The 23,336-nt window shown below is 39.4% G+C and overlaps 1 protein-coding gene across 3 annotated transcripts in view; it reads left to right on the top strand.

The window, feature by feature from the left end:
• The window catches only part of LOC126994526 (WD repeat-containing protein 35-like), a 46,332-nt gene that overhangs the window by 5,759 nt on the left and 17,237 nt on the right, over positions 1 to 23,336 (top strand). For all 3 annotated transcript variants that reach the window (XM_050853843.1, XM_050853844.1, XM_050853846.1), the window contains exons 5-14: positions 893 to 1,111; positions 1,964 to 2,099; positions 2,889 to 3,017; positions 6,944 to 7,041; positions 7,579 to 7,742; positions 8,980 to 9,061; positions 11,071 to 11,238; positions 15,126 to 15,304; positions 16,431 to 16,634; positions 20,346 to 20,489. In XM_050853843.1, coding sequence (XP_050709800.1) covers positions 893 to 1,111; positions 1,964 to 2,099; positions 2,889 to 3,017; positions 6,944 to 7,041; positions 7,579 to 7,742; positions 8,980 to 9,061; positions 11,071 to 11,238; positions 15,126 to 15,304; positions 16,431 to 16,634; positions 20,346 to 20,489 — 1,523 coding nt within the window. The remainder of the gene's footprint in view (positions 1 to 892; positions 1,112 to 1,963; positions 2,100 to 2,888; positions 3,018 to 6,943; positions 7,042 to 7,578; positions 7,743 to 8,979; positions 9,062 to 11,070; positions 11,239 to 15,125; positions 15,305 to 16,430; positions 16,635 to 20,345; positions 20,490 to 23,336) is intronic.

Below are 23,336 nucleotides of genomic sequence, written 5' to 3'. Positions count from 1 at the left end.
CATATAGAAGTTAGTGGAAGAAAAGATTACCAGTAGAAAGGCTCCCAGGCTTTTACCCTTATCCCTTTTTGTCATCCCTAAAATGCTGAAGATGTGAAAGCATGTATTTCATGTCGCTTTGTGGTCATTATGTTCTAGGAACTGAAATCAAGGTGGAGGTATTGGATTTTGGCACTATGTACTACCATACAACTGTGCTGAAATGAATTATGGTATTATTTCTAAATCCAAGTGCATGATTTAATACACACTCTGCAATATAACTCTTCCTTTCATTTGTATACAGAACACCTCTGTGGTTTAGTTGTTAGTATGACTAATTTTGAATCCTCAGGCCTGGGTTCAGTCCTGGCCTGGGCAGTTTGGGCGTAGTACACCTGGCATTTCATCCTCCCTTTCTGGCTGGTTGATAGATTATTATCTGAGGAAAATTGGGAATTGTAAACTATGGTAACCTGGATGTCATACATGCTCTGTGTCCCAGTGTTATGGGTAATTATCCACCACAGGCTCAAGAATCAAAAAGATGAAGATGAACACCAACACTATGCACTGCTAATCCGTATTCCTCCGCTTTACCTTTACCTTACCATTGTTTTGTTCAGTCAATTGGTAGCCATTTAATCATGGTACATTTAATGCTCATCTGTTTATATATCCTTGCATATTTGTTAAACATGAGATTTGAAATCCTATAAAAATTTCCTAGAAATAAGCATATTTTCACTAAAGCTTATGAATAGGATTATCATAACTTTTTTTTGTCATTGACAGTCATTGACAGCTACATCTGATATCTTTATGGCATTCCAAGATAATGCCTAAATGTTACCAGCTAATGATGATTCACTTGGCAACCCCAAGATTTCCTAACTGTCATTTTTTTCTTCAGCACTTACGAACCCTGAAAGTGCCTGGTAAGCAGATTACTGCCTGCTCATGGGAGGGAGGATCTCTGCGAATTGCCCTAGCTGTCGACTCCTTCATCTACTTTGCCAATATCCGTCCAGATTACCGGTGGTGCTTTTTTTCTAATACAGTTGTATATACATTTACCAAGCCAGAGCGCTCTGAAGCTTGTGTCACTTTCTGGGACACCAAAAATAATGAGGTGAGGTTTATTATATTTTGATATGTTCTCTATAATCTGCCTTGTATGAAAATTAATTCTTACTTTAATAGATTGATCTACTTGGTGTTTAATAGTTTTGACCCACCTCTACATTGAGCATATCATTACACTCACACATACACACACACATACACATATGGCGCGTGGCGCAACTGGTAGAGTGCTGCGCTGCCAGGCTTCACAGTCTGACAGGGTGGCGGTTCGAGCCCACTCAGGCTGGCAGTACCCATAGATCGACGATAAAGAGCACTTGCTCATGTTGGGAGGGTACCTGCTGGCGATTACGAGTCCAACACGTGATCAGGCCATGGTGAATTACACACACACACACACACACACACACACACACACACGAGACTAAAGGAAATGGACTTGCCCACACTAGAACAAAGAAGAGAAAGAGGAGACCTAATACAAATGTATAGGCTATTGAGTAATATGGAAGAAGTAGATAACGAGAAATTGCTACTAAGAGAAGAACCTTCCAGCAGGAATACTAGAGGACATAGTAAAAAGTTGAGGAAGGGAAGATGCTCAAGAGACATAAAGAAATATAGCTTCCCACAAAGAAATATAGAGGTTTGGAACAGATTAAGTGAAGAAATAGTATCGGCAAAGAGTGTGCAAAGATTCAAGGAAAAGTTGAATAATTATAGATACGGAGACGGGACCACATGAGCGTAAGCCCAGGCCCTGTAAAATTACAACTAGGTAAATACACACACAAGAAAAGGCAAATGTTGAATGTGTGATCTTTAAAATGCACCATGATGAAGGTTTCATTTAACACAAGGTAAATTGTAAAGAAAAGTTTTTTGTGGTATTTTACAGCACTTCATCAAGCATATAAAGTATCTGATGGGAATGGCAGCATCTGGGGAACATTGTGTGTTGGCAGTACGAACAGATGATGGCTCTGGGCAGTTTGGTCTCATCATCTGCAATGCTATTGGAACACCAGTGGATAGTAAGTGACATGATACAAGGGCTTCTAACACAGCAGACTTACTATACAATAAGTATGCATTTCTAAAAGCAATGTTCATAGCAAATATGTGGAAGTATTCTTTATATAATCATAATTTCCAAAAGCTATATACATAGATAAAGAAAACATGTCAGATTTTATATCTTGTCTGAAATTATTCATGATGTTTTTCAAGACTGGAGAACAGCTGCCTCCAAGATCAACAACATAATATTTCATATTGCTACTCACTTTACAACATCTAAATAAGTGGAGGCAGGATAGAAACTCACTTTCATCATATCATATTTAAGTAAAATAAATATGTTACTCCTGTTACTTCATTTATGTACACATAAGGAAATAGAAAACGATATCAAGGAAACAAATTGGAAGGTAATCAAAGGATACTGTTAATTGGATCCCATAGATATTATGCAGTGCTTCAGAGACATTAGGTTGAGAAAAGTAACTGGTTTCTTATTTTCATTAGCCCAAATTTCTTATTTGCATTTTTTTGTTACATAACAGTATAACAATGTAGACTGAATTGTTTTGTTACTACTAGGTGTATGGATAAAAGTCAGAATTTCTATAATAAGAATCCAGTAAGTATCAAATTCCATTTCAGTAGCTATTTTTAAACTTGGCAAGATATTGGTAAGCTCAGTATTAAGTGAAACATATATGTGAGCCTCATCTAATTGAAACCAGCTATTTGAGATGAGAATAAGGATATACATATAAGCATTTGTAGCATCTTATGTATGCATATTATTTCCTCTACAGGTAAATACATTGACATTGAACCTCATTACTTGGCAATGACAAGTAGTTATGTATTTGCTGCTTCAAAAGAGAACTTCTACCTGTGGCATTTCAAGACTCCCAAGGCCCACAGCTCCATTGAACTGATAAGTAATGTACCTTTTAGTGTTTTCCAATGAGTTCTAGTAACCTTTCACTTCCTTTTGACTTCTATCCTCTTACACTGACCAGCCTGATGAACAAACCTACAGCTCTGTTCTCCTCTTTGATATACAGCAGTTGGTTCAGCACCCTACACATATCCCTGACTGCCTTGGATACACACTCAACACTCTTAGACCTCCTCCTAACTTCTAATCCTTCAGCTTATACTATTAAACTCCTCTCCTTTCAGCTTCTCAGATTGCAACCTCATAGCTTCATTCTGCCCTATCATTCCTGTTCAGTCTCTGAAGAGGCATTATGCTTAAGCTCAGTGGGATAACCAAAGGATGTACTTCTTCAATTTCCTATGGAATGATTACTGCTTCCAGGCCAGAGATGTCTCTGTGTGTGCCCAGCACATTATAGAGACAATTGTCTCTGGAATTGAGGCACTCATTTCACATGTTTTTTCTACTCCCTATGCTAAAAATCCATTACAGTTGTTCTCATTCTGTCAAAGAAAAAGAGGCAGCTCACAAAAGGTACCTGAGTCTTCAAACTCTTGCTAATTGTGATCTTTACATTTCTGCCTGAAATTGGGCCATATCTATTCTATGACTCACCCAAAATTCTTTCTTTAATAGAAAATGACACAGCCTTGTTTTTTAAATTCTTCTATCACCTAGCCAAAAATATCTCTTAACAATTTTACTAAATTCACCTTTCCCAACTTTCAGTCCTGAGGGGAGGGTCTCTCTCTCTCTCTCTCTCTCTCTCTCTCTCTCTCTCTCTCTCTCTCTCTCTCTCTCTCTCTCTCTCTCTCTCTCTCTCTCTCTCTCTCTCTCTCTCTCTCTCTCTCTCTCTCTCTCTCTCTCTCTCTCTCTCTCTCTCTCTCTCTCTCTCTCTCTCTCTCTCTCTCTCTCTCTCTCTCTCTCTCTCTCTCTCTCTCTCTCTCTCTCTCTCTCTCTCTCTCTCTCTCTCTCTCTCTCTCTCTCTCTCTCTCTCTCTCTCTCTCTCTCTCTCTCTCTCTCTCTCTCTCTCTCTCTCTCTCTCTCTCTCTCTCTCTCTCTCTCTCTCTCTCTCTCTCTCTCTCTCTCTCTCTCTCTCTCTCTCTCTCTCTCTCTCTCTCTCTCTCTCTCTCTCTCTCTCTCTCTCTCTCTCTCTCTCTCTCTCTCTCTCTCTCTCTCTCTCTCTCTCTCTCTCTCTCTCTCTCTCTCTCTCTCTCTCTCTCTCTCTCTCTCTCTCTCTCTCTCTCTCTCTCTCTCTCTCTCTCTCTCTCTCTCTCTCTCTCTCTCTCTCTCTCTCTCTCTCTCTCTCTCTCTCTCTCTCTCTCTCTCTCTCTCTAAGATACTGGAAACTCGTAAAGGCAATGTTTTTTTTTTTTTTTATGCATAGTTGTTGAGCAAATCAATGTAGGTGTACTTCTGTCGCAAAATTTCAAGCATATTCTGCAGGTGCTTTATTTCTGTGTTTAAATGAGCTTAAGCATACAAATATGGATAATAGACTTCAAAATAATCAGAAATGAGAACTGGTAATTGGAGACAGCATAATGTTTATTTCAGCTTTACGGCAGGGTAAACTCCGCCTTGCCACGTCCACTGTTGTGGATTAAGCATCCAACCTTTTTATGTTACATTTTTTCCATATATTTCTGTTTCCGTTATGTAAAGTGATGTGTATTTATCATTTACTATATACATGAAGAAAGTGTGTAAAAAAGTGTAATAACATCATACAAAACTCTATAAATATATATGTATTTTTATCATCTTGACTTCTGAGATGGGGAAAATAATGAAGATAAGAATTGCAAGAAAGCATCATTTCCTGTAATCACATGAAATTAATATAGTCACCACTGGATTTGTTCATTTCTGGAGATTTTATTTTATTTGGGCAAATAAAACTAATGCAAAAAAATGCAACCTGACATGGCCCATTTTTTTACCCAAAGTTGACACTGCATGGGTTAAAGACAGTCAGTATCTTTCTTGCAGGATTTTCGTAGATCAAGTAAGGAAAAAATATAGAGTGGTACCCTTTTTCACATATGTAAAATACTAGTAACAGCTTTAAGGGGGGAGTCCGGTTTGGAGACCCCAAAAATATAAAAAAAATGACTTTAAATATATTTGGTAGGTTTACATTTTGGCAACTATCTCGCAGATTGAAGATGATAAAAAAAAACTCATAGTAAACCTGAAAAAAGCTTCCTAGTGTGTTTTAACGGGATCGCGATCCATCAATAAACATAAGTTATTCCCCTTCTAACGTTAACCTTGGAGCCAGTTTTAGCTTGATTTCAATGAAACAAAGACTAAAAGGCAGAGGAATACTTTCTCTTCAAATCATCGTCGCTGTTTTTTGATATATGTCTGGTTTAATTTTATATTAATATTTTTTTGGTCAAAAAAAGGCAAAAAAAAAACACACACAAAAAAAAAATCATAAAACAAATTCAAAAGCTGAAATGAAAAATCTAACGACGAAGAAACATTTCATATTATAACGTCTCTAAGTCACAGAAAAATGAAGGTTGTGGGGCCAATAATAACGACTGAGATTAAATTTTTAATTTTCGTTGTAGTTGTAGTTGGAGGGGGAGGAGGGACAGAATGGGGGTCAATGTCTAATGTTGATGTAAATGATGCCAATACTTCACAACATAAAAATCAGAGCGATTCATGCATATTTACCAGAGATATGGCACCCCCGATCTAAACCGGACTCTCCCCTTAAGTAAACCTCTCTGTCTAGAATATGAATAATATATGAATTACGGTCTCCTGTTTTGGGGATTTTATAGCATCCCGGGATTCCGGGAAAAAGCAAGAATATGGATCCCAGGATTTCCCGTAGCTGATAATGTTTGCTAATACTCCTGCTCTATCGTAATTCGTAAATGAACCTCAGTAGTATATACATCATAAGTAGTTACTTGCCCTGTGAAAGTGTGAAATAAGTATTTTTAAATGACATGGAGTTTCCTTGTATGTATAGAATATGAGTTTTTGCATACAATAGCATATCCATATGGAAGCTTGGCCAGTGGCACAGGCCACCCCAGTGACCCCCACCACTGTAAACTACACAGAAAATGAAACTATGGAGTAACCTGTGCATATATTCATGTAAAATAATTTGGACATCATATTCCACAAAAGCTAACCAAAAAACTGAAAATTCTAAAATGCCCTGAAATAAAAGAATGATAGATATAACCTGGTATTTTGTCATTGTACGTATTGAAATAAAGCTGAAGAAAACAATGAAAATTCTGCAATGCACGTACAAAATCATAAGTAGAATATTTGGAATTTAGGCCCAACTCTCCAGACATGGTAAACAAAAAAAAGTGAAATGGGACTCAAAACACTCAATACTAGAGTATGGAATGGCCTGTAAAAAAAAAAAAAAATCAGACAGCTGCAAACGCAGTCATACACCCTAAGAATTATTCATGAAATAACATTTCAAAAAGCACAAACAGTCAATACTAAGATCACTGAGCTTTGATCTTAACTTGGAGTGGCCACCTTCAGTGACCCCCACCAAGCCTGCAGTGAGAGAATGAACCTTTGGGCCTTGAAGGAACAACAGTGAAGGATGATGAACAGCTTAACAATGATCTGATATATGAATGAGCTTTCTCTCTCATACATTTTCATATTTTGTAGCAGATATAAGAGAAAAGTAATAAAAAAGTATCCCGGGATTTCCCGGGATTTTACAAATTTCCCGGGAAGAAAAAAAATAAAACTTTATGGCCGGGATCCCGGGAAGGAAACCCTAATATGAATGTGGGTGCAGTAATTAATGTTTAAAAATAATTGAAAGTATATATTTTTTTCAGGAACATGCAGTGGATAATGAACACAGGCAGACCATTTGAATGATTGTTTGGTAAATACGTACATTTTTCATGCCAGGTACTGTGAAATCAGATCGGCAGGAGAGACTTTACCACATTGATGATGCTCCCACTGGCATGTCTGATATTTTTAGAGAAGGGGACAAGCTATATGAGGTTTGTGATATGCTTTCATTTTTACTTTTGCTTTCAGAAAATAATATTTATCTTTCTCATGATACTCAATAGTCCTAATTTTCTGATAGTTGATTGTAGAAATATCATCTATCTCTACTGATGGTCCTGTTGCCTGCAGAGACAAAACCATTTTTACCTTTTGGGAAATGTTCTTGATAAAAACATTTGAAAGAGGTAGTCCCCAACTAAGCTTCTAATATCTTCTTTAGTTGCTCTTCACAGCATTCAGCAGATTATGGAAATGCATTCTTGGGCTCCACCCTAGGAAAATGTGTAACAGCATTTTTGCCTAATCTTTTCATACTATGTTGTTATATTACATCATTTGGGAAAAATTTGTTCAGCGATATTGTATTTGATAACTGAAACCCGTCAGGTTTAATCAAGAAATAATGGAGAAAATGCATTTAAATTTTTGACATAGAGCAATACATATGTAGACAGTGCTCATTTAATGGCATCCATATAATAGAACATCGATTCACTTCATATTTTTTATTTTATTTTTTTATTCAGGCCACCAATGACCCCATATGCTGCATGACTGCAAGTGAGAGAATACTAGTCGTTGGAAGAGAGTCCGGGGCTCTTCAGCGATACACCTTACCTCATGTTGCCCTGACAGCTCGCTACACCTTGCCATGCCGCCCTCACCGCCTTGCACTTAACTGTAATTCTTCGTAAGTGTGAAACTTTCTTAATTTTTTTCTGAATGGATAGCTATGTGTTATTTATTAAACCACATATCATATTTCCCAAATATTGCTGAAAGGCATAAAACCATAAAAGAATAAATTAAGTATATATGTCCACTTTGTACAAAACTAGCTTTTACCTTGGTACAGGTGGTCTCACTATATAAATGAATTGCATCCCTGAGAAACAATTTGCTCAGTAAAATTTTGTTAATGGAGTTAGGGTCTAGTACCCAGAGTTTCTCCCTATCTACATGTAATACCTACTTTTTGCTCGATCGAAATTGATATTTGGGTCATTGATGACTCTGTACCCCTTAATTTACAACTACAGTAACACCCCAACTATCCAGCCCCTGGTATCTGGAAACTCCAGCTATCCAGCAAAAATATGTCTGGTCAAAGATTGAAAAAACTCCAAGAAAAGTTATTGAAAAATTATGAATATTTGACCAGTGTAAGATTTGAATTACCTTTGCTGCACTTCCTTCACCTCCAGAGTAGAGTTACTCTGCGTACATTTAAGCCAATAGCCATGTAGCTTTGCCAGTGGTTCATTAAAATTAGCATGTATGGGATTGCCCTTATGATGGTGGCGGCAGCAGAGCTGGCAAGTTTTAACAAGATGGTGGTGTTGGCGGGGCGCCCAAGGCGAGACCAAGACTAAGCCACACTGAGCCGTTACTTGTAGGGGTCTACAGTCAGCTGGACAGTGTAAACATGAGTCATTGTATTTAATGAGTGTGGCCAGTGTCACCTTTGCTTCATCTGCTTATCTCTACAAATGTTTCGATCAGCTATGGTTTCTGTTTCCAGTAAAGGGTCACCTGTAAAAGCAGCTAAAGGAATGTTTTGAAGGTGCTGTTTGTGGGCTGCCATCTTTTGTTGTACTTGGCCGATTCACTATTTCGTTGGAGTTGCAACAGAGGTGACACTGGCTACACTCATTAACTACACCATTTCCTTTATTGACAAAGTGTCTCCCTGCCTGACAGGGCTTGGTCTTGGGCATGGTTTAGGTGTTTGGCTAACACTGCCATTTTGGTGAAACTTGTTAGGTCCATTGTCATTGATATTACAAAGGCAATTCCACGCCAGCTGTTGGACTACTGGTAACGTTCCACAATGCTGCGTGTCTAACGGGTCAAACAGTGTCCAGTAAGTAGGACTATATACATAAATTTATCAAAGTACTAATGAGGTATCTATGATCACTTTTCAGACGCTTGGCCATCATTGATATTACTGGGTTACTTACCTTCTTAGACCTGGACATTCGATCTTCAGACAGCAGTGGAGCTGAAGTAAGTTAACTTTTATGAAGTGCCATCTCACATTTACTCTGTTTTGGCTGATTGTAATAAAAATAGAATAGTCAGGATTAGAGAGGTTGAAGGTACAGTCATACCTTGGTTTAGAGGGCCTTACTTTACAAACGTTTTGATTTATGAGCAAAAAAATTCACTAAAAATGCCTTGATTTACGAGTGGTGACTTGGTGTATGAGCATCATGTTTGTGCAAGTTGAAGACACGAGCGTGGGTTCCCTTTGTTCGCCGCAAGACAAGAGTGCTCAGAGCTGAAAACAATGGGAATGGGGTCGCAGTCTGCATTGTACACTCGTAAACATAGCACCCACGTGCTCGTGTCCATTTATGTTTGTGTTCCAGTATGCGATCTTAATGTTTTCAGCACTACAGTGTGCGTTCATTTTGGTTTGTGAGCAAAATTCTGTAACGAATTAAGCTTGTAAACCGAGGTGTGACCGTACTTACTAGGAACATGATTTATAGTTGCATAACAAATATTCTTTATGGGGAGATGCCATGTTGTTTCAGTGAGAAAACCAGCAGTATAAATAATATATGAACTTGAATTGCATTAGTATAAAAATAATTTGAATATTTCCTTTGTCACTTTTATTTGAGTTTATAGCTCGTTAATACAGTAGGAATTGAATGTGAAAAAGAATGCAAAATAATTTTGAATGGTGAAGAAATGGAGCAGGTTAATGAGTTTAAGTGCCATGGATCAGTTATGTGTAAGCATGGTGGTAAAGAAGGAGAGACAAGAGAAAGGGCATTGCAAGGAAGAAGGGTGGTAGGGTCTTTGAGACATATCATGAATGGCAGAAGTGTGAGCATGGAGGTATAGAGGGATTTGAAAAATACAATAATAGTACCAACCCTCACATATGCAAGCGAAACATGGGCCTGGAATGAAAGTCAGAGGTCTAGAGTGCAGGCAGTGGAAATGAGTTATTTGAGGAGTGCATGTCGTGTGAGTAGAATGGATGGAATGAGTAATGAAAGGGTGTATGAGCGTTTTGGAGTGTGTCACGTGGGTGAAGGGAAGAAGTGTGGAGTGGTGGAAGAAGTGAAGTGACAGACTAAAGTGGTTTGGTCACATGGAGTGAATGGAGGAGAGTAAGATGACCAGAAGGGTGTATGTGAATGAGATAGGGGGAGGGAATGTTAGAGTACGACCTCCACTGAAATGAAGAGATTGGGTACAGGAATATGTTAGGGAGAGGGGGAAAGATCAGTGAGAAACTTTGAGCAGGCAAGGAGGGAGTGCCTGAATAGAGAGAGTTGGAAACTCTTCTGCCGTGGCCATCCTCTCTTAGGAGCAGGCATCGATGAGATGATGATGATAATACAGTGTCCCAAAATTCAGATCAGGCTTTGTTTAGTGAAGACTATACTGATGGGAAAGATAATCGGTGGAGAGTTTATTAAATGTTAAGTTGCTTACCTATAAAAATAAATACAGTACTCTTTGAAAATGGAATTACAATTCAGATGATGATGATTGGGGAAGCAAGGGAAGGAGGATCAGGATTCTTATTGGTAATGTTAATACAGTTATCTGAAGTCTTTGAAATTTACTGTACAGAGAAAGACTAAAGAAGTTCAACTTACATTCTTCGGAAAGATGTAGATTGCTAGGTGGTATACATAAAGTTTTTAAATAGATTAAGGTAATAAATAGTGGAAATTTTGATAAAGTACTTATTCTGAGAACATGTTAAAACAATGCAGTAATGGGTACAGAATGGATAAATTAAGGTTCAGAAAGGGTATAGGGAAAAAATGGTTCATGAATAGGGTAGTGGATGGATGAAGCAAATTAAGCAGGTATGTAGTTGATGCAAACATAATTGAAAGCTTTAAATGGAGGTAAGATGTATTTATGGATTGGGAGGGTAGTTGATCAATTCCTCATTCCCAGGAGCTGCCATGTGTAGGCCATCAGGCCTCTTGCAGTCTCCTTATGTCCTTGTGTGTTTCTTATTAGATAATGTTATTGTGCAGGTGATGGGATCAATACTGAAGTTTGAACGAAAAGATGTGTGGGACATGTGTTGGGCTCAAGACAACCCAGAGCTGTTTGCTATGATGGAGAAGACACGCATGTATGTGTTTCGAAATATGGACCCTGAGGAACCCATAGCCAGCTCTGGCTACCTTTGCAACTTTCAAGTAAGTACATCTAACATATGAGGCGCATGGAAGTAAAGGGGCGACATCGCCATATCCGACATTTTTAGTTAGGTGTACCATGCGATAGGCACACACATTTTCTATGACTTCCAAAAATAGTGCAAGGTATACGGACCCTTATAACAAGAGAATCAAGGGTGTACTAGTAATAAGTGCGAACAAGAATTCTTTATTATCATGTAATGGTTGTCGGAGGTAAAGAGGCGACATCACCAGCAGCTTGAGAACCAATGAGGAGCTGGTTCTCCCATGCTACCTGCTGCTCCGCCAATCACAGGCCGCGCTGCCCACCAAGCGGAGCGTCTAAGTTAAAGCCCGGGAAGTAAACATTGTCCTCAGAACTCCTCGCATTATTATTATTATAAAAATTCATTAAAAATCAGCATTTTGATTTAAAATGAAATGGTTCATACCGTAGTTTAGGTGAGCAACATAGATTTTAAGAATTCACATACATTATGGATACTTTAATTATCATAACCAATTTCCAAATTGGGGTATAAAAATTTAGCAATAAAATTTATTTATTTTTCAATACAAAAGAAAAAATGTTCTTATTATACAAAAGAGGAAAGTACAGTACACATAGCTAAACTTTGAAGGAGATTTACTCAAAACTAGGTTTTGGTGATGTCGCACCTCTACCTCTGGACTCCTCATATGTGAAAGTAAGTGAAAATGTTTTTCATTGTAAATTCGTAGCCAGTAGTTGTCACCGTTCTGTGCATTGCTTTGGCACTCATCTCCATATTGTTAGTTTTTGAGCCTGTGGTGGATGTAAATCCTTGCATTAGGAAATAGGGCTGATTTTGAAATCCTGGTTGCAACAGTTTACTTCTTTATATTTCCCTAAATACCCACTTATTGGCCAACCCACAAGAGAAGATGAATAACTGGTTAATTTGTGTATCAAGTGCTATGGTTTGGATTTGAATTAGAGCCTGCACTCTATAAGAAGATTGCAGTTCTGAAGGATCCTCCAATGAGTACTTACAAGAGTGTAGTCAGTCTCCTCAGCTACTCCTCAAACATTGCTCTACCAATAATGCTCACTTTCTTAATTTAAGATAGGATTAAGGTGAGCTATTGGGTCATAAAGTTAAAACTCCACCCATCCCTGTATTTTCCGTGTACTTGCTAAATTTGTGCCGAAATTATCAGAGATTGTGTCCCAATACAAAATTTCCCCATCCAATATCTCCAAGTTGGTAAAAATCAGCCTTTTCTGCACATAACTTCAGGCATCACAATACTGCATCATACCGTAGGGCAGGGCTACTCAACTGGTGGCCGCAGTCCGAATCTGGACCTTCTGAGTGTTGTAGCTGGACCCCGGGCTCCAGTAGAAAATATGATTAAATAACATGAAGATCCTGGCGATGAATTCTTTCAAGTGTATTTCTTCGACTGACTGTTGCCCCTACAGTCAGTCGAGAATATACATTTGCAAGAATCAATCACCAGGACATTCATGTTATTTAATTATATTTTTTTATACTCCTGGACCCTGGAGTCCAGTTACAGTATTTATCTGGACCTCTGCATACATTTAAACTTGTTTAACTGGACCTTTGCTCATAATAATTGAGTAGCTCTGCTATAGGGAGTCCGGATGCTACTTGTCATTCTCTCTGTATAGAAGAAATCCTTAGAAAATAACTTATTTAGAATGAATAACCAAAGATATACCAGAAAGCCATTTCTGGCATTTCATGTTTGGTAAGGAGTGAGTGATACATGATTAATGCTGTCCCAGACTTGAGGGGGAATGCATGTGCTGTTCATGCACTTTGGTTCAATTCACTGTGATTCAGAACACTTTTCAAGCATTTCAAGATGCCAAGGAGGAATCAGTGGGTTCAGAAGAGGGCTGTGGTTCACAAAATGGAGAATCTCTTATTGCCTCCAAAGAGAGTGGACAGCCATGCAACACTAGTCAGTCTCACAACACCACACACTTTACTGCCACTTACCTCACTCTCAACCTTGCCACAGCCACTTACCTCACTCTCAACCTTGCCACAGCCACTTACCTCACTCTCGACCTTGCCACAGCCACTTACCTCACTCTCGACCTTGCCACAGCCACTTACCTCACTCTCGACCTTGCCACAGCCACTTACCTCACTCGACCTTGCCTCAGCCACTTACCTCAGACTCACCCTGCCCACAGCCACTTACCTCACTCTCGACCTTGCCACAGCCACTTACCTCACTCTCGACCTTGCCACAGCCACTTACCTCACTCTCAACCTTGCCACAGCCACTTACCTCACTCGACCTTGCCACAGCCATTTATCTCACACTCAACCTCACCACAACCTTTTACCTCACACTCAACCTCACCACAGCCTTCTTCCTCACACTCAACCTCACCACAGCCTTCTTCCTCACACTCAACCTCACCACAGCCTTCTTCCTCACACTCAACCTCACCACAGCCTTCTACCTCATTACATTACAAATAAACATCGTGTTATTGAAGCAATGTCTATTAAGAAACAACAATTTTAATTAAAACTAAGCTACTTTAAAGTAAGATTCAGTTATGAGGTCCATGGTTGAGAGGTCTCTTCCCACCCCTCTGTTCCCCCCTGTCTGTTCATCGCTGTGGGGGAGGAGGTGAGCTCTGACTCCTGCTGCGTAACTTGTATGATGGGATGTTTGCCTACCATTCCCTGTCCTGCCGTCTCATGTTTGCCCATTCATTTTTGTTTAAAAAGAGATCTATACTGAGTTTCCTTTTCCTCTTCTGCTGAAGTAGATGACAAGAAGAGGTTGATTGCTAATGGTACTTCTTTTCCTGGCAACACAAGTGGAGTTAACTTTGTTCCATTATACACTTATAGTATCTTACTGGTAGGATTTCTGAGCTCAGTATTTTGTAAGATTTATTGACTTTGAGATTTGATTAATAAGAGGGGACCTGAGTAATAATCATCAATTTGCAACAAAATATAATTTGTAAATCACTTGTAAAATTATGAACGCATTTTTCTCAAAATGTTACTTTTCAATTTTAGAGCTTTAGAGCAAAATCTATTTGACCAGTAACATTGGTTGAGCTTTTGCTTGAAAGAGCATGGAACATAGACTTTGTTTCAAAGTTATAGGGTTGTATACAAAAAATACTGTCGAAAATGGGGTTGCTAGGATCCTCGACATTGAGAGGTTTGTAACTTCAAAACCTGAACACATATAATATATGCTTTTAATATCACTATCTGCACTTCATGCTCTTTTCAATGAAACATCAAACAATATTACAGGTCTAATAGTCTTGGAGGAGTAGGGTTCCAGAAAGAGGGTTAAAAATTAGTAACAAAAACTAATTATCAGCTCTAATTATGGTATTAAATTGACTGGTCTTCAATTCCAAGCTCTCAAAGTCATTATTTTCTGTTCCCTATCATGTGTTAAATTTTGGTTGAACTGATGCAATTGATAAAGTGGATGTCTTCCAAACCAGTCGCTCGTCTCAAACTGGAACCAGTATACCACTGGAACCAGACTAAATCTGTTCTCTCTTTTCTTGGAGGCCAGCAGTACATAATAATATACTATATTGCAATTATTTTTAAGTTCTACCAGGAATCATAATGATTAGATTTATAAAAAGGGGATATAACATGATTTATGGTTGGTAAACATAATAATAGGTAATAAAATTATGCTTCTTTTGGAAGTCTACCTGGTTTAATTTTTTAATATTGTGTTTCCAAGAAGCTTTATAAAGGTTCAGGCTTGAACTTTGAAGTCAGTAGAGGTTTCTAGATATTCTTTTAGCTTCGTTATGGCAAAATATTTCTCAATAACTTTATTTCGGTTAAGCTTAGGATGGTAATGATGAAATTCTTGTTCCAAAGGACCTTGAGATACGTGCTGTGTTGTTGGATGAAGTGATGAATGAACCAGAGTCTCCAACTATGGACCACTTGTTGACCTTGGAGGTGAAGAGTCTGCGAGACACTCGGGATTTGCTGGAGAAGGTGTCCATCAAAGATGCTGCAGCTTTCATTGATGAGAACCCTCACCCCAGACTTTGGTTTGTGGTGTATACAGTCCCACTCTTATGTGATAATGTGTTAACTCGCTTCTAAATGAAAATAAATCAACATTGTCAACTATACCTAATCTTTTTTTACTTCAGCACTCTGATTTACATAGCTAGTTTTACTGAGCCTTGGGCTGACATTGGATTCGTCATTGCACGCTAGTTCTTGTTATTTTGAGAAAATTGGATGTCAAGATGTCCAGAGCTGGAATAGCACCAAAAATTGACAATAGATAAGATAGATGTGTCATATTCTTAACCCTCTCGCACACCAGTAAGTTTCATAAGTTTTCTTTCCAGTACCTCATTTGTTGAGAAGCATTTGTGGCGTATCCACGTGCCTTGCATACACCTGCTTAGTATCCAGTTTACATCCCATACATAATCATAAGTAGGCACATATTATATACCACTAGACTCACAAGGAATTTATCTGTAAGGTGATTACATAAAAATTCCATTATATAGATAATTTAGGGCATTTTATGCTATGAAAATAAACATAAACCAAAAATAAATAATATTCCCAACATCGTAGCTCAAAACTTTTTCATGAACATTTTATGTGCTACCCTTCATTTGAACCATCTTTTTACAAACTTATTACCATTATCATTCCGAAATGTAAATTAGATCCTGAGAAAGTAATGGAAAACTGAAATCAGCACGCTCTCTCCGATGATGGAGTCACCCCTCAGCAACACGAGTTATCCTACGTACGGGAAACTCTCCACAGAAAATGGAGACAGTCAGAGACAGTGGGTGAACACCCTGCCTGATGCGCAAATACTGACTCATTTATTACTCGCTCGGCCTATCTATGGAAAGGACAAAGTTGCCAATTCCTTACTTTCATAAATTTTATGCTCATTTTTGACGCACCAAAAATTGATGCACTTTCACCTGAAACTTTATTTTATATGAATTTAAATAAGTTTTTTTGACGCACAGATGCGTCAAGTCATCTTTAGCATGAAGACATTTTGACGCACATGTGCGTCAAGTGCACAAGAGGGTTAAGTGCAGATAGGAGTTAGTTGGAATGTCCATGATTGGCAAGTTAGCAAAAATATAGAAAACAAAAGCAATCAAGTACTGTTAAAAATGTTCTTTTCAGGCGTTTACTAGCTGAAGCTGCTCTAGAGAAGCAAGATCTTAAAAATGCTGAGGCAGCTTTTGTCCGGTGCAAGGATTATCCTGGTATTCAGCTAGTAAAAAGGATTTCAAACATTCAAAATGAAGCTCTTAGAAAAGCAGAAGTGGCAGCATACTTCAAGGATTTTGATGAAGCAGAAAGGTTATACCTAGAAGTGGATCGCAGGTTAGTATTTTAGTGTAATAGATCATCATCACCTTAATAATAATGATCACCACCATCATCACTATTACTATCATCATTTTTGTTTATCTAACTCAGGAGGATAGGGACCACACTCAAGAAACAGAAATGGTGCTATTCGTTCAGAGGAGGAGGTATTACTTAGTGAAATAGTGCTCACTACCATTCACACACCACTCAAGCTCATTTGACCCATACCTTGATTTTGCTTATCACTGACTTTGCATATCTCATAAACCATAAAGGTCTGAAGTAAACTGAATTTATTTCAAGATTGAATAGAAGTAAGGCTGTGCCAATGCCAATACTGATACTCATTATTCTCTCAGTCCTAATAATGAAATCAATACTCATCACTACCACCAAGGTATTAAATATTCATTCACATATCTATGACCACCAACAAGTAATTAACTGCACACTTGAGTAGTCATCACCACCACCAGTTGATAAAATTCATAAACATTCATGCAATCATATCACAACCACTATGTCATATGAACGTCATCCAGTTGTATCTCCACATCATCATAAGGAACATCACTCTGTCATAAGAATCATTGCATTTTATTGACACAACTACACTGTCTTGAATATATACATTACATGTCATCACTGTCATGGACTAAAAAAGAAGGTAGAATCAGAGTATAGTACAGTGAAGACTCAATACTCGAACGTCTTGGAAGTCGAACTTTTCAATACTCAAATGCAAAAGTTCGACTTGGTACTCGAAAAAATATCTGGTACTCAAACGTCCGCACACGTGGTTGTAAACAAAGGCTCCTGGCCTCTCCCTCCCTGCCGCCGCCAGTTGTCCCGCCGCGGTTGTGAGAACAACATTCTCCTGCGTTCTGTCTGTGGTTTTTCATTTAGAAACTTACAATGGCACCAAACAGGCTTATTAGTGGTGAAAATAAGCCTAAAAGGAAGAATGTAGTGACGACCATTGAACGGAAAAAGGAGATTATTGATAAATACGAGAAAGGAGCAAGAATCACCGATCTTGCAGCTGAGTATTGTATGGTGAAATCTACAGTAGCCACCATACTGAAGAACAAGGAGGCCATTAAGGGAGCTGATGTGGCGATGGGTGTGAAAAAGCAACTTAAGCGACCTGCGGCAGTGGAAGAAATGGAAAAATTGTTGATGGTGTGGATAAACGAAAGGCAGATGGCTGGTGATTCTATGTCAGAGGGCATAATTTGTGCGAAGGCTAGGCAGCTCCATGGTGATCTTATTTGTGATACTATCTCTGACTCCAGTGAAGATTTTAAAGCTAGTAAGGGGTGGTTTGGGAATTTCAAGAAGAGAACTGGAATTCATTCTGTTGTGAGGCACGGCGAGGCCGCAAGTGTCGACAAAGTTGCCGCCGAGAAGTTTGTGCCTGAATTTAAGAAATTTGTGGATAAGGAACGCTTAAGCCCACAACAGGTCTTTAATTGTGATGAGACAGGCCTGTATTGGAAAAAAATACCAAACAGGACCTATATAACAAAGGAAGATAAGTGTTTGCCAGGACACAAGCCCATGAAAGACAGGCTAACCCTGCTTCTGTGCGCCAATGCTAGCGGCGACGGCAAAATTAAATCGCTGCTGGTGTACCATTCGGAAAACCCCAGGCCATTCAAGAAGAACGGTGTGCAAAAGAGCAAACTCAGTGTGATGTGGAGGGCAAACAAGAAAGCCTGGACAACCAGGCAGTTCTTCACGGAGTGGTTTGTGGAGATGTTTGCACCTGCAGTAAAGACATACCTAATAGAGAAGAATCTACCACTCAAGGCCCTCCTGTTGATGGACAATGCCCCTGCACACCCTCCAGGCGTGGAAGAAGAATTGGGTAAGGGGTATAAATTCATCGAAGTGATGTTCCTCCCCCCCAACACCATGCCACTGATCCAACCCATGGACCAGAATGTCATCGCCAGCTCTAAGAAGCTGTACACAAAAGCACTATTTGAGAGGTGCTTTGAGGTGACTTCTGAAACAGAGCTCACTCTGAGGGAGTTTTGGAAGAATCATTTCAATATCCTCCACTGCCTAAGGCTTATAGATAAAGCCTGGGGTCAAATTTCTGTGAGGTCCTTGCAGTCTGCCTGGAAAAATCTGTGGCCGACCTGTGTGACAGCCAAGGATTTTGAGGGATTCGAGCCTTCAGTCCAGGAGTCTGCTGTGGTGGAGGACATTGTTTCTCTGGGGAGGGCCATAGGCATTGAGGTGGACAGTGATGATGTGGAGGAGCTGGTGCAAGCACACTCTGAAGACCTCACCACTGACGAGCTGCGTCAAATTCACCAGGAACAGCTGCAGGAGGTAACTGAGGAGCTGTCTTCAGGGGAGGAGGAGGGGAACAGCAAGGAAAGAGTCTCCACTGCAGAGATCAAGAAATATTTGCGGCAGTGGACAGAGTTGGGAAACTTGTTGGAGAGGTGCCACCCTGATATTGCTGCCGTACACAGAAACATAAACCAGTTTGATGAAAATTTGATGCAGCATTTCAGAGACATTTTGAAAAAAAGGCAAAGGCAGATCACATTAGACAGATTCTGATTGAAAAAGGAATCTCGTGAGAGTGCAAGTTTTAGTGAGCCACAGCCCTCCACTAGTGGGTTCACAGGAATCACGCCAGGAAACGAGTTACCAGACGGTGACTCGTCCTCCGATGAATAACCTCCCTCCTCCTCCCCACCCTTCTCCCCTCCTCTTCTACGTTATCCATCACCAGCCTTCACTTACGGTAGTCGAAATTTTTGATGCTCGAACAGCCATTTGGAACGAATTAAGTTCGAGTATTGAGTCTCCACTGTATTTGCATGTCTCTTGTGTAAAGCTGAGTGAGCAACATTGCCTGTTGTTTCTTGATCCTCTCAGTCTATGGGACAAAACAGTGTCAATCAATCAATTCATAAACTTTCTATGCCCTTTCTGGCATGAATTCTCAAAAGACTTATATAAACATGATGTCCCTACTACTGACACTGCCTGAAATTTTGTTTTTGCTTCAGCCTTTCAACTTATATCTTTCCATCTTACTGAAAATATACTTACATATAACCTGTGTTTAATTAGGGTGACAGCTCTAAACCTTCAAACTGTCTCTGTATGGCATTTTATGCACCTCCATGTGTAGTGGTTAGCATGCCTAACTAAGAATCTGCAGTCCTGGGTTCAAATCCCCAGCCTGGCCAGTTGGCGTGCAGCCCACCCAGCTGCTCATCCCTTCATCCCTGTGACATCCACAAAATATAAGTAGGCTAGGTAGAAATATGGCACATGTAGATAAACTTCACTCTAAAGTTCTCAACATTACTTCCATCAGGCCTTGAAGTGAGAGGTCTTGTTACACCTAATGCTGTTTATTCATATTCACTTACTACCTTCATCTATATTATAATTCAGGTGGCAGGTCAAACATTTTCAGAAAATAAGTAGAAAATTTCAATTTATGTCAGTATTATGATGGAGCTGTTTGGAGCATGTATTATATATTATAAGTTTATGGTTTGAAATTATTTTCCATAATTTCTAATTTTCCTCATTAAGCAAAATTATAAATAATTGAATTGCAATGATTTGATTAGGTAAGACTAATTGAAATCATTCTTAACTTTCAGGGGTTACAATACATTAAAAGTTGATTTTGTTTGTAGCTGTTAATCACTATAGAACTTTAAGTTCAATTCTTTGTAACAGGGATCTCGCTATCTCCCTTCGGCGCAAGTTGGGGGACTGGTTCAGAGTTGTGCAGCTCCTCAAGTCTGGTTCATTTGGAGACGATGTACAGATGGAAGAAGCCTTAAACAACATTGGACATTACTATGCTGATAGACACAAATGGTGGGTGTTTGCAACACATTTCTCCTTAATTCCATGGCTTTAAAATATGTAATAAGCTTATATGTACATTTTTTAATTATTTCTTATCATAACAGTTTCTTGTTGTGATAGATAAGAAAGTTGAAAATATTCCAGAGAATCATGCAACCACTATAGTCATAGAATGCAGATTTTTCTGTGTAATGGACTGTCCTACACATGTGAAGTCTTAAAGTAAAACAGTGTATTGTAAGGGAAGAAGAATGCATCTTCAGTACAGACATTGTGGTTTACAAACTCCAATTTGAACCTCTTGATAGGTTTCTTTTAGCAGGTAAAAGTTTCAGAACTAAGTACTGCACTAAAAATTAGACAAATGCAAGTAGTAAGACTTCTGTGAACACCACACCCTAACCTTCCTGTATTTTTTCATACAACAAATATAGATTAATAAAATAAGGTTCAAAAGGAAATGGTGAAAACTGGTTTACAAATAGGATAGTGAGTGAATGGAACAAACTTAGTGGATATGTAATTGGTGCAAACTCCATTGAAAGTTTTGAATGGAAGTTGGACAGATTTATGAATGAGAAGGGAAGTTAATGAAACCTTTCTACATTTTTTTTAGCTGAAATGAAAGCAATTGTTATCAAATTTACTTGAGTGATATAAACTCGCCTTTTAAAGGAGTGATTGAGGCATATAGTGATATGATTGTTCCAAGGCCTGCAAGTGGGTCACCAGGGTGAGTCAACTTTTACAACCACTGATTATAGAGACAACATAATAGCACACACACCACTTTAACCCAGCTGAGTGGTCAAAGCTTTCATGACATCATGACTTAACCCTTTCCTTGCTAAGCGCTCGCAACGAGACTATCCCCTCAGGCGTGCTCGGGCACCCCAACGGGGGAAGGGGATCTCTTTTAACCGCTGTATCTCAAAAACTATTCATCACAGCAACAAAACAAAAACACCATTGGAAAGAGGAGGCCAAGAACTATAAGATTCGGTTATGTAAGCCTCTCCTGCGAATGTACAGGCATGTTCAGGGGGTGTTTTTTGCTGCGAGTGCGACTGGCGCTCACAGCGAGCTTTTAGCACCACCAGCAAGTGACACTAGTGCTCAGTCTTTTAACCTCTGTATCTCAAAAACTATTCATCACAGTTAAAAAACAAAAACACCATTGGAAAGAGGAGGCCAAGATCTATAAGATTTGGTAATGTAATACTCCCCTGCGAATGTACAGGTACGTTCAGGGGGTGTTGCCTGTGAAGACGTACATTTACATATGCACGACGGTCAGCTGTAAGGCAACTACTGAGTAGATCTCTTGATGATGGGGTTCTGGCAGGGCAGTATTGCCAACTGCAAAATTTACAACTATTTGGTCAAAATATCAGTCGTGTGATAGGTGAAGCTATGCAAAAATGCCGCTGTATTGGACAACAACATCCACCAGTTGCTCATCCGTAGATTTTCCACGCTAGGCTGATATGATTTTCCACCAAATTTACTGGAAAACCCACTGAATTGGCAATGCTGTGGGGTGAGAAATAGTGTTGGAATGCTCTCATACGCGGCAAATTTGAGTGCGACTGGAGCTCGCAGCGAGCGTTTAGCACCACCGGCAAGTTACGCAAGTGCTCGCTGCGAGCATTTAGCAATGAAAGGGTTAATAAGACTTGCTGGCAAATCACAGCTGTTTACTCAAGAGTATACCAGTCAATCAAAATGCAACTGGCACTAAGTTAAAAGCTCACCCCTGCTATTAGGTACTTTTTTATTTACATCAGCCTATGGCACTGGTAGGCTTTCTTGATTGTTGGCCACAGCCCATTATGGCACAGGCAAGTGTTTTTAGTGGTGCTATCTCTCTTTGCTCATGCTGCCCTAATTGTGGCACCATGATTGTATACCCCAATCAGTCAGTCAATCATGCTGCTCCCTGGAACTCATTTTTTATCCTTTTTTTTTTTTATTTATTTATTTATTTATTTATTTATTTTTTTATTTATTTTTTTTTTTTTTCGTGTACGCCCGTAGCGCCGGTAGGCTCTCTTGAGGGGCCTGGATGGAAGTCGGCCCTAGCCCGTCATGGCGCAGGCAAGTGTTTATAGTGGCGCCATCTTCTCTTGGGTCATGCTGCCCCCCGGAACTCCTTCTTGATTCACTTGGACGGTTTCCTCTAGAGTCCGGGTTGATGGGTGGTCTTCAGGACAGCATGTGGGTAGTTTTAAGCCACTCGGCGGTGACTGAAAAATCTGAGGTGGTAGCGTGGGGATTCGAACCCGCGTCGTCCATCACCCGGTGAATATGGGCTCAGCACGCTACCACTCAGCCACCGCCTACCCTATAGAGAGAGAATCTAGAATCCAGGTTGATAGGTGGTCTTTAGGACAGCATGTAGGTAGTCTTAGGCCACTTGGCAATTTTTGAAAATTGTCAGCTTGTAGTGGCGGGCGGGACTCAAACCTAGGTCTTTCAGGATGCTGTGCCTGCATGCTGACCACTTAGCCACCTCCTCCCCCTACTAAAAGTTCCTTATATATAAGGACTCTGCAGCAGACAGGATGCAGTACACATGAGGGGAGACAATTCATCACACTGTTTCTTGAAAGCCACAGCACTATGAGTTGAGGTGCAGGTTCAAAGACATTCAGTTATATGTCCAAGAGAGGAAAGCAGAAAATATTTTAATATGTCAGTTCTTTCACACTTAGTTATATTGCATTATGTGATTAGGTCATGTTAGTTAGGTTAGGTCATTAAATTGTTCCTACACTTTATTTATTGCACTTTTTTTCAAGTTATTTTTAGAAGTGAATCCCTTATCACAAAGAAAAGTACATGATAGCAACTCTA

Source organism: Eriocheir sinensis, unplaced genomic scaffold (genome assembly GCF_024679095.1).
Source record: "Eriocheir sinensis breed Jianghai 21 unplaced genomic scaffold, ASM2467909v1 Scaffold816, whole genome shotgun sequence".
NCBI classification, from domain to species: domain Eukaryota; kingdom Metazoa; phylum Arthropoda; class Malacostraca; order Decapoda; family Varunidae; genus Eriocheir; species Eriocheir sinensis.
This window is presented reverse-complemented; position numbering and strand designations above follow the sequence as displayed.